The sequence below is a fragment of the Ahaetulla prasina genome, chromosome 11, assembly GCF_028640845.1.
Source record: "Ahaetulla prasina isolate Xishuangbanna chromosome 11, ASM2864084v1, whole genome shotgun sequence".
Taxonomy (NCBI): Eukaryota; Metazoa; Chordata; class Lepidosauria; order Squamata; family Colubridae; genus Ahaetulla; species Ahaetulla prasina.
Window position 1 is genome coordinate 22,558,448 of NC_080549.1, and position 17,425 is coordinate 22,575,872.

Here is a 17,425-nt window from a genome sequence, read left to right on the forward strand (position 1 = left end):
ATACAGAAGAATACACATATTCTCTCTCTCTCTCTCTTTCTCTATGTATGTATGTGTGGGTGTGTTTGTGTGGGTGTTGGATAGTTCCTCTCCTGCTTCCCTACCTTCTGCCAATTGCTGCCAATTGTTTTACTGCATTACCATCATTGAACAGAATTGACAACCACTAACACCTGAGAACACAGCAAATGAGTTTCACATTTGCTGCATAAATCGACACGTCTACTAGCTCCAGACACACACACATCCAACTCAATGCCTAGTTCACAGGCAAATGGAAGGGACAGCAATGTATCTAACTCACTGCTATAAGCTGATAGGAGTTGTTCATCATGGCAATGAGCATGTTTAGCAAAACCACCAAGGAGATGACGTTGTATGTTCCAAACATGGTGGCCCCAACAAACTCTGTGAATTCATGCCTGGCTTTGACATTCGTGACGTAGAGGTTCAATAGACCAAACACTGACCAGAAGAGAGACTGAAGAGTTTCAAAGAGTCTGCAAAAAACAAAAGATAAATAATTGTTTTAATAGATTTGATTGAATCTGGGAGAACAGATACATCATTTATCTTTCTCATGAGCTGGTACATCCAAAGTTTTTGGACTTACATCTTCGTACTTCCCAACCGGTATAGTTTCTTTTATGCTTTCAGCTTATCCCTGATGTAGAATCATAGGGGTGGCAAAGACCTTGGAGGTCTTCTAATCCAACCCTCTCTCCAAGACAGCAGATCTTATTCCATCCTGATAAATGGTTGTTCAATCTTTTCCTGAAAATCCCCAGTGATGGAATACCCACAATTCTGAAAAGCAGGCTGTTCCATTAATTAATCATTCTCACTGTCAAGAACTTCCTCCTTATTTTCAGGTTGGATCTCTCTTTAACAAGCTTCCACTCATTACTTTTTGTCCTGCCTTCTGGTTCTTTGGAGAACAAATCAACCCCTCCTCCCCATGACAGCCCCTCAGGTATCAGAAGACAGCTATCTTTAATCTATTTATTTATTTATTTATTTATTTATTTATTTATTTATTTATTTATTTATTTAATTTATTTATTTTGTCACACAGTATATATAAGCATAAACATGAAATAATTATACAATATATAAGCATAAATATGAGTATGTAATAACTATATTAATTGGATATAACGAAAGGAAACAATAGGACAGGAACGGTAGGCATGATTGTGCTCTTATGCACACCCCTTACAGACCTCTTAGGAATGGAGTGAGGTCAATGGTAGATAGTTTTTGGTAATCTTTGTAAGGTTAATCATACTTGGCTCCCTTAGCTGTCCATCCTCCAGTTCCCTTATCATCTTTATTCTTCTTCTCTGCACTTTTTCTAGGATATCAGCATCTCTTTTGTATTATGGTGACTAGAACTGGATGCAATATTCCAAGCGTGGGCTCACTGCATGTATGCAGCAGTACTATCGCTTCTTCTAATTTTGATACTACAGGTAGTCATTGACTTACAATAGTTCATTTAATGATCATTCAAAGTCACAACAACATAGAAAAAAAAGACTTATGATAGTTTTTCACAACCATTGCAGCATCTCCATGGTCACATGATCAAAATTCGGATGCTTGGCAATTGACTCATATTTATGATAGTTGCAGTGCCCCGGGGTCATGTGATGCCCTTTTGTGACCTTCTGATAAGCAAAGTCAATGGGGAAGCCAGATTCACTTAACATCTGTGTTACTAACTTAATAACTGCAGTGATTCACTTAGCAACTATGGCAAGAAAAGTCATAAAATGGGACAAAAATCACTTAACAAATGTTTCACCTGGCAACAGATGTTTGGGCTCAACTGTGGTCATCTAGGACTACCTGTCTCCCTCTTTTGACATAATCCATCACTGCATTGGCTTTTTTAGCAGCTGCAGTACAATGATGGCTCATTCTTAAGTAGAAGTTCACCAGGGCACCTAGATAACTCTCACAGTCTTTACTGTTGAATCACGTACCACTTATTCTGTACCTGTGCATTTGGTTTTTCCTGTCTAAGTGTAGGACCTTACTTTTCCCACCAATGAACTGCAGCTTAAGAGCCATGGTGGCACAGTGGTTAGTATGTAGTATTGCAGGCTAACTCCGCCAGCAATTCAATCCTGACCGACTCTGTCAGCCTTCCATCCTTCCGAGGCTGGTGAAGTGAGGACCCAGATTGTTGAGGGCAAGATGTTGACTCTATAAACTGCTTAGAGAGGGCTGTAAAGTGCTGTGAAGCAGTATAGAAGTCTAATTGCTATTGCTAAGTGCTATCTTCCTGGCTAGGGCCCAGTTCAATCTGAATCTTGAATGAATAGTCTGAGATTTCTCCCTTAATATGGCATTTGGAAAACCAGGACACAAAGTCAGAGAAGCCACTGAGCATTTTTCTCATGTGAAAACACTTCTGGAAGTCTATAGTAGAGACTCTACATCTGTTAAGCTGGCACAGAAATTAAACGTGTAAGAGAAGGGAGGAAAACTAATATCAATGCAGCTGCTTTTAGAATAGAATAGAATAGAATAGAATAGAATAGAATAGAATAGAATAGAATAGAATAGAATAGAATAGAATAGAATTTTTATTGGCCAAGTGTGATTGGACACACAAGGAATTTGTCTTGGTGCATATGCTCTCAGCTTTTGACACCAGAGCTATTTTTTACTTTCTAGTTCTGCAGCAAAATCCATTCCAGATATCACTCAAAGAACACCACATTATTATAGGCACTACAAAAATCAAGGAGGAGGGAGAGAGGAGAGAAAAGTAAGTGTGAATTTGAGAAGTATGTTCTGCTGTCTAGATGCAAACTCTTCTAGAAATGAGGAATTTTTTTTTCCAAATAGGAGATGCTTGTCCATGCTTCTTCCCTTTTGCAACATCTACTGCATTATTTCTGCCTGTTTACAAATATTATTCAACCAATGTCCACTAATTGGTGCCCTCTAATGTGCTTGGACTAAAATCCCCAAGTTGTCTCAGAATGTTTTGGCAGCATTCTTAATGTAATGAAGATATTCCTCTGGATAGTCTGCCAGTCCAAATATATGAAAGACCAGTACAAGTAGTCCTCAATTTATGGCCATTCATTTAATGGTTGTTTGAAATTATGCCCATATTGAAGAAAATGACTTGTAGTTGGTCCTTGCACTTACGACTGTCATAGCATCGTCAAGATAACGTAATCAAAATTTGGGTACTTGGCAATCAGCATGTATTTACAAATAGTTGCAGTATCCCAGAGTCATAGGACTGTCCAAGGAGCTTCCAACAAGCAAAGTCAATGGGGAAGTCACAAACGTTTAATGATCCTGTGATTCATCTATTGACCATGGCGAAAAAAGTCCAAAAATAAAATAATCACTTAGTGATGAGTGATGAGATTCTCAGTCATCCAACGGTGGCTTTTCAAAAGGCAACTGGACTTTTCCTTGAAGACATGTTGTGCCTCGTCCTCCGTCCTCTCTTCAGCCGGGCCTCTCCTGTCTCCTCCCGGGCCTGCTATCAGACTCGGAGTCTGATAATGAATGGCCTGTCATGCCTCCAGCCCCCGGCCCTGGCCCCATGCCCGGACAGGATGTCAGGAATGAACAAACAAACCTCACTCATACGGCATGTGTTCCTTTGGCTCAGCCATCAGAGGAAGTCAGCCACGGATTGGAATTACTCGGGCCTACTCATTCTGACCCCTCCCAAACAGCAGAAGACAATTCAAAATGGGAGGATCCCCCACTATTGCCCTTACTCTCTCAGGCCAGGTGAGGAGTGACTGGAAGGGGAGGGGAGGGGCCAGCTAGTGATGGGATAAGCTGAGAGGGAGCCATAGTAGATGGCCCAAAGAGGCTCCAGGGCCACAGGTTGCCAACCCCTGGTTTAGCTATCTGCAATCTGCCATAGTTCTTGAGTCCAAATCCCCCCAAAATATATTTGTTATTAAGCCAAATCTGGACATGGTATCAAGGCCTTTTTGCATATGGTCTTTGCCAAAAGACTGAACTTTGAACAACTCTCCCAGATGCATTCTTTTAGTATCCCTGTCAACCAAAGTCATGATAAGAAGGACTAACTAAATTTGCTAACAGTTACAAACACTAACTAGTAAAAAAAAATATAAAATCACTTATTGTGAATATGTAAGGACAAAGAACAGGCTGGTTGTCACATTCTGAACCAACAGAGAGAACTTTAACGATGTCTTTAATAGAGTGTTGTCCAACAGAAAAAGGTTGGGCAAGTCCAAAGTAGACAATAAAAAGAATGCTTTAAAAGTATGCTGGGACAACTAATAACAGCAGTGAGAATTAATGAGTTTGCAGTGCTTTGGAGTTAATTTACACTAGGACTTGAGCTGTCTCCTCTTGTTGGCAAGATCACGGGTTTTTGTCAGCTTTATTTGGGAGGAAAAACATTTGTTCTTTCTCTTGGGAGACAGACACAGGCTATTGGCCTATCTGGTCTACTGCTGAGGCATTAAGTTGATCAAACAGATAAGAAGTAAACAATGGGGGAGGGAGTAGAAATTCAATTCTCTTTTGATTGCTGGGTGCTCATATTGGTTTCATTTTACACCTATATTCCAGACACTCTTCTAACTAAGCTAAACCAGCTACAGGTACCTGAACAGACTTGTAAGTGGATCACAAGCTTCCTAACAAACAGGAAGCAGCGGGTAAAGCTAAGCAGAATCACATCAGATATCTGTACAATTAGCACAGTGGACCCCCAAGGCTGTGTGCTCTCCCTACTTCTCTTCTCTCTGTATACCAATGACTCCATCTGTTAAACTACTGAAGTTCGCAGATGACACAACAGTGATCGGTCTCATTCGAGACAATGATGAATCCGCATACAGACGGGAGGTTGAACGACTAGCCTCGTGGTGCGACCAGAACAATCTGGAACTGAACACACTCAAAACCTTAGAAATGGTGGTAAACTTTAGGAGAAATCCTTCTATACTTCCACCTCTCACAATACTAGACAACACAGTATCAACAGTAGAAACCTTCAAATTTCTAGGTTCTACCATATCGCAAGATCTAAAATGGACAGCTAACATCAAAAACGTCATTAAAAAAGGACAACAAAGAATGTTCTTTCTGTGCCAACTCAGAAAGCTCAAACTGCCCAAGGAACTGCTGATCCAGTTCTACAGAGGAATTATTGAGTCTGTCATCTGCACCTCTATAACTGTCTGGTTTGGTTCTGCAACCCAACAAGACAGACACAGACTTCAGAGGATAATCAGAACTCCAGAAAAAACAATTACTACCAACCTGCCTTCCATTGAGGACCTGTGTACTGCATGAGTCAAAAAGATGGCTTTGAAAATATTTACAGACCATCCTGGACATATACTGTTTCAACTCCTACTCTCAAAACGATGCTATAGAGCACTGCACACCAGAACAACTAGACACAAGAACAGTTTTTTCCTAAACGCCATCACTCTGCTAAACAAATAATTCCCTCAACACTGTCAAACTATTTACTAAATCTGCACTACTGTTAATCTTCTCATTCCCATCACCCATCTCCTTCCACTTATGACTGTAACTTTGTTGCTTGTATCCTTACAATTTATACTGATATTGTTTCCTGATTGCTTATTTGTAGCCTATGACTATCATTAAGTGTTGTAAGTGTTGTACCTTGATGAAGGTATCTTTTCTTTTATGTAAACTAAGAGCATATGTACCAAGACAAATTCCTTGTGTGTCCAATCCAAGAAGAGCCTTAACTGTCATTAATCCTTAAAAAATACAAATTACAGTTCTAACAGACTTCAGTCCAGTTTCAATATTTTCTTCAATATGGGCATTCCCTCCAGCACAATTTTTTTTTAAAAAAATGGCAGGATAGTAAAATTTTCCTTCAAAGTCTTAATTTCGCCACTCACTTTCTTTTTCCTCTATTTTATCTCCTTCTTTAATTCTCAGGGTGTTTCAAAAAGAAAAGTTTTAATAGAAACATCTCTCACCACACCAGCACATTTACTTCCATTTTTCTGTCAGGGAGCTGTCCCCACTTCAGCAGCTTGTTGAGCCAGATCTACTTCCCTGGAAAAAAGGGCTTTTCCACTGGGGGGTTTGCGGTATCCCCAGGGTCCACAGGAGGTGCCCTAGACTATCACTGTCCTGACTGGACAGTGAGGTCCGGATTGGACCGTCTGGATGAAGAGAATATCGCCGGTTATCCCAGAGCAACCAGAAAACTGGACGTGTTGCAGCAACGTCAGCCTCTTTGATTTTTCTTGATGCACAGAAAGCTTTTGATAACGTGAACTGGCGGTTTATGCTGTTACAATTGGAACAGATGGGCTTTGGTGGAAAGTTCACTAAGGCTATAGAAGCCATAAACTAACAGCTAAAGTAATGATAAACGGGGAATTGACAGAATCTATTCAAATAAAAAAAGGTACAAGACAAGGTTGCCCACGGTCACCTCTACTGTTTGTCTTAACACTGGAAGTTTTAAACAAATATAAGAGAAGAAGAAGGAATAAAAGGCATGAAAATTCAAAAGGAAGAATACAAATTACAAGCCTTTGCAGATGACCTGGTCTTTATTATTGAAGATCCATTAGAATCTATAACCAAACTGATAGATAAAATAGGAGAATATGGCAAAGTGGCAGGACTGAAAATAAAAAAAAGAAAAAATGAAGATTATGAGAGGTGTGGCCAGTGTCACGATGGAACGGTTGGTCACCCCGATAGCTCCGGGGTGACCGCCAAGATTCCCCCTGGAATGGGGGTCCATCGTGGACCATAGCTGCCCTGAAGGGGCAGCGAAGAATGGGGGAGCCGCCACGGTGAGCAGGGAGGCAGCAAACTCCCTGTAGCCCCGGAATTTTTTCCCTGACCCACCGGGGAGGAATGGCAGCAGACATCAGCTGCCTCAAAGCCGGAGACAGCCACAAGATTCGGGCAGGAAAGGAAACACAATTTTTTGAAAAGATCATTGAAGCCGGGTGAGTGATCATCAACTCACTGGGAGGCATGGAAAGTAAATTTGCCGGGAACAGGCTAAGAAAAAATATTTTCAGCGGCTAATTGAAACAGGAAAAGAAAGTGGAAGGAAACAATTAAAGAAGATTAGTGATACCTAAACCTGGAATGACAGTCTGGAACCTATCTCAAGGACTCTCATTAATTTTGGAGAACTTTAAAAATCTTTCCAACTGTAACTGACTTTGAATAATTTTAGAAGTTTTTATTGGCTATTTTAGCAACTATAAGAGATGGGGGTGGGGGGAAGAAAAGGGAATATAGATCTGATTAAGACTTTAAAATAGACTTTGAATTGACTGCACTCCAACCCTACATATTTGATAAACTCTGGCTACAAAGGATTACTGTAACTATTTGTGAGATGGAAAAAAGACAAGAAATTGAAACAAATGGAGACAAAGAAATTTGGCTTTAAAAGGCAAAGAAAAAGAAAAGGGAAAAACAGATCTGGTCAGGACTTTAAAAATGGATTTTAATGAACCCTGGCTTCATCCTTCTATTTGGTATAAAATTCTGAACACAAAGGATTATAAGAAATTGAAATAAACTGTAACAAAGAACTTTGGCTTCAAAATGGCGATTTTTGCTAACTGTGGATTACAATTACAATATAAAGGTTGACATCTAAAGGCAGAAGAAAGAAAGCAGAAATAAATGACTTGACCTTATATGGGAATGTTTGCTAACAGTGGATTGCAATTGCAGTGTAAAGACTGACACCTAAAGGAACAAGAAGAAATGCAGAAGCAACAAATTGAAACAAAATGATTAAAAGACTTGACAACTGTGGATTGTAATTGTAATATAAAGGTTGATACTCAAAGAAAAGGTTGATGCTTAAAGAATTAGAGCATCCCCATGGAAAGACTTTATACCTAGACGCTTGATTTTTAAGATTGACAATATTAAAAATAAGACAGAAAATGATATTGAATAACTATCAAAATATGATACTTAAAGGTAGAAGAGGCGAATGCTTTTGTGATTTCAGAGCATTTTAAAGAAATAATAAAGTACTTAGACAGTTGACCTTTGAGAATTATATTAATCTGATAGTTAAAACAACAACAAAAAATATTCTTTTTTTTTATTCAAAAAGTTTTACAGAAAATTTATCCCCCCTTTCCCCCCACCTCCCCTTCCCCCTCCCTTCACAACCCCCCTCCCCCCCTGACTTCCCGGAACGAGCACAAGGTATAGTTAAAAATAAAACAAACATATGCTAAAAAAATTTCGTCCCAACTTAATTATACCCCTACAATCATCAATTCCTAACTTCCCCCGAAAACAAACAAAAATAATACATCATAATCATTCAAAAACAGTCTGATAACTCTTAGTCTGATATCTACTTTGAATATAGTCAATCCATTTTTCCCATTCCTTTAAGTATCTTTCTTGCGTATTGTCTTTCAAAAAGGCTGATATCTTCGCCATCTCAGCCAAATTGGCAACTTTCAATATCCATTCTCCTATTGTAGGTAGTTCTTTTTTCTTCCAGTATTGTCCTATTAGTAATCTTGCTGCTGTTATTAGATTTAAAATCAATTTAGTCTCAATTACTGTACAGTCCGTAATAATTCCCAACAAAAAAATTGCAGGAACTTTATCTTCTTTTTCAAAACATTTTGTAAAATCCACCAAATTTTTATCCAAAAGGCCTTTATATTCTTACAAGTCCACCAAATATGAAAATATGTAGCATCATCACAATTACATCTCCAACATTTTGCTTGCATATCTGGATACATACACGATAATTTTTTAGGATCTAGATGCCATCTATAAAACATTTTATAAAAAATTTTCCTCAGATTCTGTGCCTGCGTGAATTTAACATTTCTAACCCAAATTTTTTCCCAAGTTTCCAATAATATTGGCTCCTGAAAATTTTGTGCCCACTTTATCATACAGTCCTTTACCAAGTCCCTTTCAGAATCTATTTCAAGTAACACATTATACAATCTCTTTATATGCTCCTGAGACTGATTTCTAATTTGCTTTACCAAATTTCCCTCGTTCTGCTCTATACCAATTTTCTGATCTTCCTTCCATCTAGCACGTAGTTGCTCATATTGAAACCAAGTATAATTTTTCCCTTCTTTTAATACGTGCAGAGATTTTAATTGCAAATTACCTCTTTCAGTATACAAAAGATCTTTATATGTAATCATTTCCTGATTCTGTTCTATATTTATATTCTCTATTGTATGTCTAGGACTTGCCCATATAGGAACCTTATAATTTAGTTTGTAAGAGTATTTTTTCCAAACACGCAGAAGAGCAGATCTTAACACATGATTTTTAAAGGCCTTATCCACTTTTTTGTCATAAATTAAATATGCATGCCATCCATATAGCAAATCATAACTTTCTATATTCAAAATTCTTTCCTCTGTTAAATTAAACCAATCACTTATTACAGAGAGAGCAGCTGCTTCATAGTATAATTTAAAATTGGGCATTTTTAAACCTCCCCTTTCCCGGGAATCTTGAATTATTTTCATTTTAACCCTAGCTTTTTTACCTTCCCATATGAATTTGTTAATTCCCTTCTGCCATTCCTCAAGATTCTTATCTTTCTTAATTATTGGTATCATCTGAAAGAGGAATAAAAATCTAGGTAAAACATTCATTTTAATAGCAGCAATTCTCCCCAGCAAGGATAATTGCAATTTTTTCCAAACAATCAACTCCTTCTGAACTTTTTGCCATAAAACCTCATAGTTATTCTTATACAATTTCACATTTGACAATGTAATATAGACCCCTAAGTATTTAACATTCTTTACAATTTCAAATCCTGTTATTTCCTCTAATTTTTCTTTCTGTTGTCTGGCCATATTTTTTATTATCACTTTTGTCTTTTTCTGATTTACCTTAAACCCTGAAACCTTCCCATATTGATCAATTATTTCCAATAAAGATTTACTAGAGTTTATAGGGTTTGATAAAGTAATCACCAGGTCGTCTGCAAAAGCTCTCAGCTTATATTCATGTTGTCTAACTTTAATTCCCTCTATCTCCTTTACTTCTCGTATTTTATCCAATAATGGTTCTAGAGTTAAAATAAACAATAATGGTGATAAAGGACATCCCTGTCTTGTTCCTTTCGCAATCTTAAAAGGTTCTGTTAAGCTACCATTGATTATAATCTGTGCTGTTTGCTCTCCATAAATTGCCCTAATTATTCTTAAAAAACCATCTCCAAATTGCATCTTTTCTATTAATTTAAATAAAAAATCCCAATGCAATCGATCAAAAGCTTTCTCTGCATCAAGAAAAATAAATGCTGCTGGAATAAAATTTTTCTTTTCTAAATACTCCAGTAAATTAACAATCTGCCTAACATTATTCCTCATCTGTCTCCCTTTTATAAATCCAGATTGATCATTATGAATTCTTCGCTGCAAAATCAACATTAATCTATTAGCTATTATTTTAACAAAAATCTTATAATCATTATTTAAAAGTGAGATTGGCCTATAATTCCCAGGTTTAGAACAATCCTGTTCCTCTTTTGGTATCAATGAAATAAGAGGTTCTCCATGAGGGGGGAATTCCCCCTCCTATTTGTATCTGATTAAATAATTCCTTAAGTGGACCTAACATCTCATCCTGTAAATTCCTATAATAACTAACTGTAAGCCCATCCGTACCAGGAGTTTTCCCCATTTTTAATTGTTTAATTACCAAAATAATTTCTTCAGAAGTTATAGGCCGATTCAGTTCATCCGTTTGTTCTAAAGTTAAATTTTTAACCTTATATTCCTTCAAATAATTATCAATATCCCTGTTCAATATATTATCTTTAAGATATAAATTTGTATAATATTCTAAAAAAGCTTTTTTAATTTTATCCTGTTGGTATCTCTCTTTACCTTTATATTCTATTTTTCCATAGTACGTTGTTTTTGTCTTTTCCTTAAGGTATATGCTAACCACCTACCAGGCCTATTTGCATTACAAAAAGTATTATGTTTGGCATATTGTATATTTGTTGCCACCTGATCAGCTATTATCATATTAAATTGATTCTGTAATAACTTTATTGCATCTTTAAGTTTTTGATCATGCGGGTTATGTATTAATAATTGTTGTTTCTTATAAATTTCCTCTTCTAAATACCTACGCTGTCTTTGTTGCTTATTTCTCTGTCTATTATTAATATATATTAATACACCTCTCATAAAAGCTTTACTGGTGTCCCAAACCATTTCTATCGATGTTTCGTTATTCAAATTATAATCAAAAAATTCTTTCATCTGCTTTTTACATTGATTTACATTATCCTGATATCTAAACAAATTTTCATTTAATCTCCAAGTTCTTCTACCTTCTTTTCCATATTGCAATTCCATCCAAACAGGACTATGATCAGACAAACATCTTGGAAATATCTTAGTTTTCTTCACCTTAAAAAGCAAGTCATTAGAAATTAAAATAAAATCAATACGTGAGAAGGATTGATGCCTATCAGAGAAAAAAGTATAGTCTCTTTCCTCCAAATTCCGCAGTCTCCATACATCTCTCAACTCAAAATCTTCTATCATGTCAAAAAAGGATTTAGGCAGCTTTGCATGTGCAGGTATCTTCTTAGAAAAAGTTCTCTTGTCCTTTCGTGTATCTATTACTCCATTCCAATCTCCCAATATAATACACGATTTATAATCCCATAGAATCAACTTATCATACAACATTCTATAAAATTTTTCTTGTTGCTGATTGGGTGCATATATACCAAACAAAAGGGTCTTTTTTGTTTCTATTGTAAGTTCAATAGCAATATATCTTCCGTGAATATCTGCCTCTATTAACTTGGCTGGTATATCTTTTCTCAAATAAACCACTATGCCATGTTTTTTGTCCAAAGCAGAAGCAACAAAATGTTTACCTAACTTTGAGTTTATTAAGTACTTTTGATCTGATAGTTTAATATGCGTTTCTTGTAAACAAATTACATCATTTCTAAATTGTTTCAAATAATGAAATATTTTTCTTCTCTTCTGAGCTGAATTCAAACCATTGACATTCCAGGTCAAGATTTTATTTGCCGTTACTGGCCTGCTGAAGCTTTTGAGCGATCAGCTGAAGATCGTCCTCCTGTATCTTCGGCCGTGCTCCTCCCACCACTTCTGTAGCAGAATCCTGAATTTTACTTTGAGTTTGTTGCTCCTTTTCTTTACGCTTAACGGCTCCCCTCGTCAGTCTTTGTTCTTGTGGTTGTTCCTCAGATGGTAACATCACTGGAATCACCTCAGCTTCCACACCCATTTGAGTCTCTTGAATTCTTTTTTCTATTATTTCTACTTCAAGTTTCAGCACGGTGGAAAGAAAATCTTTGGCCTTAAGCACTGTATCAATACGATATCTCCTTCCTTGATAATACACTGTCAAACCAACTGGAACCTCCCATCTAAATTGAATCTGGTATTTCTTAAGTTCTTGTGTAAAAAATGTAAAGTCCTTTCTATCCCTTAACATCTTGGGAGGAATCTCTTTCAAAACCTTCAGCTCCTGTTCCCCTATTTTCAAGTTTTTCTGAAATGCAACTTGCAAAATTTGATTTCTCACTGTTCTTTTCAAAAAATAAACCACAATGTCTCTAGGAAGTTTCTTCTGCCTAGCAATCCAGGAATTAACTCTATAAATTTTGTCAATTTGATAAGCAACCTCTTGTGGATCAAGTTCAATAAATTCAGCCAGAGCTTCTGATAAATTTTTTTTTAAATCTTCCCCTTTCTCCTCATTCAAGCCCCTAATTCTCAGAGCTCCTTCCATCATTCTATACTGCATCACCACCACTTGATCTTCATTTTTGTCCAATTTAATTTGCATTCCCCCCATTCTATTTTCTATTTGCTGATTTGACTGAGCAATTTCTTGCACCTCCTCCTCCACCACCTCCAGTCTTTTTGCCAAACCTTGGAAAGCCATCAAAATATCTTCTCTTATTTTTTTATTATTCTCTTTTATTTCCTCTCTTATTTTCTCATTATTATCCATTATCTCCTTAAACTTTTCTTCAAAGACTTTCCCTTGTTCTTTAATCAAATCTTCTAAAGCTGGTTCAGAACCCCTTCTACCCCCTGTCTTAGGTGGTTTAGTAGCCATTTCAGTTTTTAAAATTCACAAAATATAAGTCTAGAAATTTCTCTTTTCCCCTTTAAGTATAGGAGAGCTCACCACTTCATTAAAATCCACAGATAACATTTCTTAGCTTATTAGTTACACAGGCTGTTTAGGATTCCATTCTTCACTTTCACTCCCTTTCAGGCGCCATCTTAAAGAGTCAGTTGAAACAAAGAAAAAAAAGTTTCTCTTTTTAAAAGGGTAGAAGTCAGGAAATCAAAAATACTTGCAATCCAATAATTGTTCACTCGAGCTCATTCCGTCTGCTTATAGGAATCCATAAAGATAAGACAATTAGCAGAGATGGACACTTTCTTCTTTTCCTGCTTTTGCAGGCACGCACTGAAGTCGGAGCGTGGCAGGAATATTTATGGGACTCTCAACTCAGGGCTCTGCTTAATTAAAAACAAAGCCCCTGGGGAGGTCTACCACCACACCCCCGCAGCTCTTATCTTTTCCCTTTCATCCAGGGAAAGAGATTAAAGCCAGCTTTTCCTGGCTTTTACGATGTTCAGTACGGAGCCCCTTAATTAGGAACTCAGCGAAGAAGGTGGCGAAATATTCTTGAACACATGCAGTTCAAACAATATTCTTGTGATTTTAGAACATTTCCAGGGGAAGACGTTTCTATTTAGAGAGTTGACTTTTAAGATTGATAATATAAAAATAATATAGAAAATGATATTAAAGAATTATTAAAGTATGATATTTAAGGGTAGAAGATGACATTTAAGAGGGCAATGTCTATGTGATTTCAGGGCATTTTAAGAAATAATAAAGCACTTAGACGGATGACCTTTAAAAATCATTCACAAACTTGATAGTTAAGAAAATATTTGAGCATAGAATAATTGTAACTATGCAAAATATGAATGATAACTATCGAATTTATTTAAAATATTTGATATTAATTAAAATAAAATAAGTGAGAATATTTACAGACCCCTCGCATCCTGGACATAAACTGTTTCAACTCCTACCCTCAAAACGACGCTATAGAGCACTGCACACCAGAACAACTAGACACAAGAACAGTTTTTTCCCAAAGGCCATCACTCTGCTAAACAAATAATTCCATCAACACTGTCAAACTATTTACTGAATCTGCACTACTATGAATTGTCTCATAGTTCCCATCACCAATCTCTTTCCACTTATGACTGTATGGCTATAACTTGTTGCTGGCAATCCTTATGATTTATATTGATATATTGACCATCAATTCTGTTGTAAATGTTGTACCTTGATGAACGTATCTTTTCTTTTATGTACATTGAGAGCATATGCACCAAGACAAATTCCTTGTGTGTCCAATCACACTTGGCCAATAAAATTCTATTCTATTCTATTCTATTCTATTCTATTCTATTCTATTCTATTCTATTCTATTCTATTTTTAAAGGTACTTTGGGGAATGAGGGAAAGATTACAGAAAATTACTTTTGATTTGGAATTTTCAAAAGAAATACTGTTATTTATGATTTGTAATGTTATTAGATAGTGATTTTTAGAGGCAGAGGAAGACAGCAGGAACTGAATAGTCTTTATTTTAGGATTATTCCCATGTAGATGGATAGGTTACTGTGATTGCATGACCGCTCTAAGAAAGGATATTAAGGACTACTTTTAAATTTATACTAAACGTTTTAAAAAGAGAACTGTATTCTTGTAAAATATAGATGCACTCTTTTTTCCTTTTCTATTTATGGGTAGGCCGAAGATAGAAGAGAATTTTATTTAGTTGTTATCTTTTAGGATAGGGAGACTCTTATTTTTTAAACATTTTCCAGGATAAAGGGATGGAATGGCTTTAAAAGAAAAGGGCTATAACAAAATTTGAAAAGAGGAAAATATTGGATAAATGATATATTGAGAGGATGGAATTTGAAATTTGTTTGAGTATGTACCTGACCGATGTATTTTTCAACAAAGATTTGTATGTTTTATTTTGTTTTTTAAAAAATAAAAAAACTTGTTTAAAAAAAAAAGAAAAAATGAAGATTTTAACAAAAAAAAATGTTAATAAAACAAAAAACTGAACTGGCAGAACGCTCGGAGATGCAGATTACAAACAAGGTCAAATATCTTGGAATATATTTGACAGCAAGATGCCGTACACTTAAAGAGAATAATTATAATAAATTAAAACAACAGTTTGCATCTGATTTGGCAAAATGGAAGAATTTGCAATTGTCATTGATTGGAAGAATTTCAACGATTAAGATGAACATATTGCCGAGGATTTTATACCTGTTTCAGACTATTCCAATTAAATTGGGGAAAGATTATTCTGAAGAATTGAATAAGATAATATTGAAATATGTTTGGCAGGGTAGGAAAGCAAGGATAAAACTAAAATTATTGCAAGATGTAAGGTTAAGAGGGGGTTTTGGCCTGCCAAATTGGGAGTTATATTACCCAGCTGCAAGTTAATGTAAATAAAGAAATGGATAACCCTAGGTAATACTAGAATACTTACATTGGAAGGTCATGGTTTATTGTTGAGATGGCATGCATTTTTATGGTATGGAGAAGCTAAAATATAAAGGTATTTTAGAAGACATCTTATAAGAGAGGCTTTGTTATTAAACTGGGAAAGAATTAAGAAAAATCATTATCTTAAAATTCCAGCCTGGGTATCAACGACTGAGGCATTTTCATATTCATTAATATTTAGAAAGGAACAAATTGTTAGATACAATGAATTGTTGAATGAAAAGGGTGAATTAAAAACGATCCAAGAATTAGAACTACAAGGTATAAAAATGAATTGATTCTCATATTTGCAAATACACTCTAGATATGACAAAGATTTCAAAGCAAAAGGTTTCTATAATAAGCTGACTAACTTAGATAAAATTTTAACAGGTACAGATGATAATTTAATTAGAAAATTATATGGATATTTATTAGAGGTTAAATTAGAAGAAGAACAAGTTAAAGAGACTATGATTGCTTGGGGGAAAAACTTTGGGCATGGGATTGATCTAGAAATATGGCAGAAACTGTGGATGCAAAATTATAAGATGACAATGTCTAGTGGCATATAGAGAATTTGTATAAGATGTTTTACAGGTGGCACCTACCCCCATCAAGAATAGCCAGAATGTTCAAGAAGAAATCAGAAAAATGCTGGAAATGTCAACATATACCTGGTTCTTATTACCATATGTAGTGGACATGCACAGAAGCTAAAAGATACTGGACTAAAATACCTACATGGTTGGAGAAAATGATAGAAAAGCACATAGACTTTAAACCAGAAGTTTTTTTATTGGGGATTCTATCTGAAACCTATAATAGAGAATTGAGATATTTGATTGTGAATTGATTGTAACAACAGCTAGAATTGTATTTGCAAAGAATTGGAAAAATGAGAAATTGCCATTGCAGGATGAAATTATTAAGAAAATAATGGAATGTGCAGAAATGAGTAAACTTATGTTTGAAATTTAAGAACAGGAGGATAAGCAATATTATAAGATATGGGATTTATTCTATCGATGGTTAGAGGGGAAACTATGATAAAGAAGAATGGAGTTTTTAAGACATGAATTATTGAGTGATATAATTGTTTTAAAATAATGGAATAAACAGGACAATAAGATAAAATATTGTTTTAGAATGACTATTAAATTAGAGAATAAAATATTATAGTTGATTTAAGGATCAGTTGATTAAAATATTGAATATAAATTAAATGATAAAATGTATGATTAAACAAATTAATGATAAGTAATTGTCCCTTGCACACAAAAAATTGTAATCCACCCACCAACACATTGTATTTGATTTGAATGGAAGATGCTTTTATATTTGTATGTTTTAAAAATAAAAAAAACTTTTTTAAAAAAATCTATCTAAATCTATGCAATCATCTTACTATAAGGCCATTTGATCTAAATTTGTGGGAAAATGTTGATATACAGGATATAAAATGTATCTATCTGTCTGTCTGTCTATCTATCTGTCTGTCTGTCTGTCTATCTTACCTACTAGTGCCACCTATCTCCACAATCCCCATCTCAGACACACCAACGACAGCCAAGCCTCCTACAACTGACCCCATCCCATTGGGCTGACCAACTCTGGTGATTGCAGAAAATGAGGTGCAAGGTCTATTTCACAGACAAAACCAGGAAAAGCACCAGGCCCAGACAAGATAACTCCTTCTTGCTTAAAAGCCTGTGCTGACCAAGTAGCCCCCATCTTCACCTGCATCTTTAATAAAGTGCTGTCCCGGTGCCTGGAAGCCGTATGGGTCTGG

General features: G+C 35.7%; 1 protein-coding gene across 1 annotated transcript in view; it reads right to left on the bottom strand.

Moving 5' to 3' along the window:
- Positions 1-17,425, bottom strand: part of TRPC5 (transient receptor potential cation channel subfamily C member 5) — a 364,061-nt gene that overhangs the window by 43,141 nt on the left and 303,495 nt on the right. Inside the window, exon 7 of the mRNA XM_058154565.1 lies at positions 305-500. Within this exon, the coding sequence (XP_058010548.1) occupies positions 305-500 (196 nt within the window). The remainder of the gene's footprint in view (positions 1-304; positions 501-17,425) is intronic.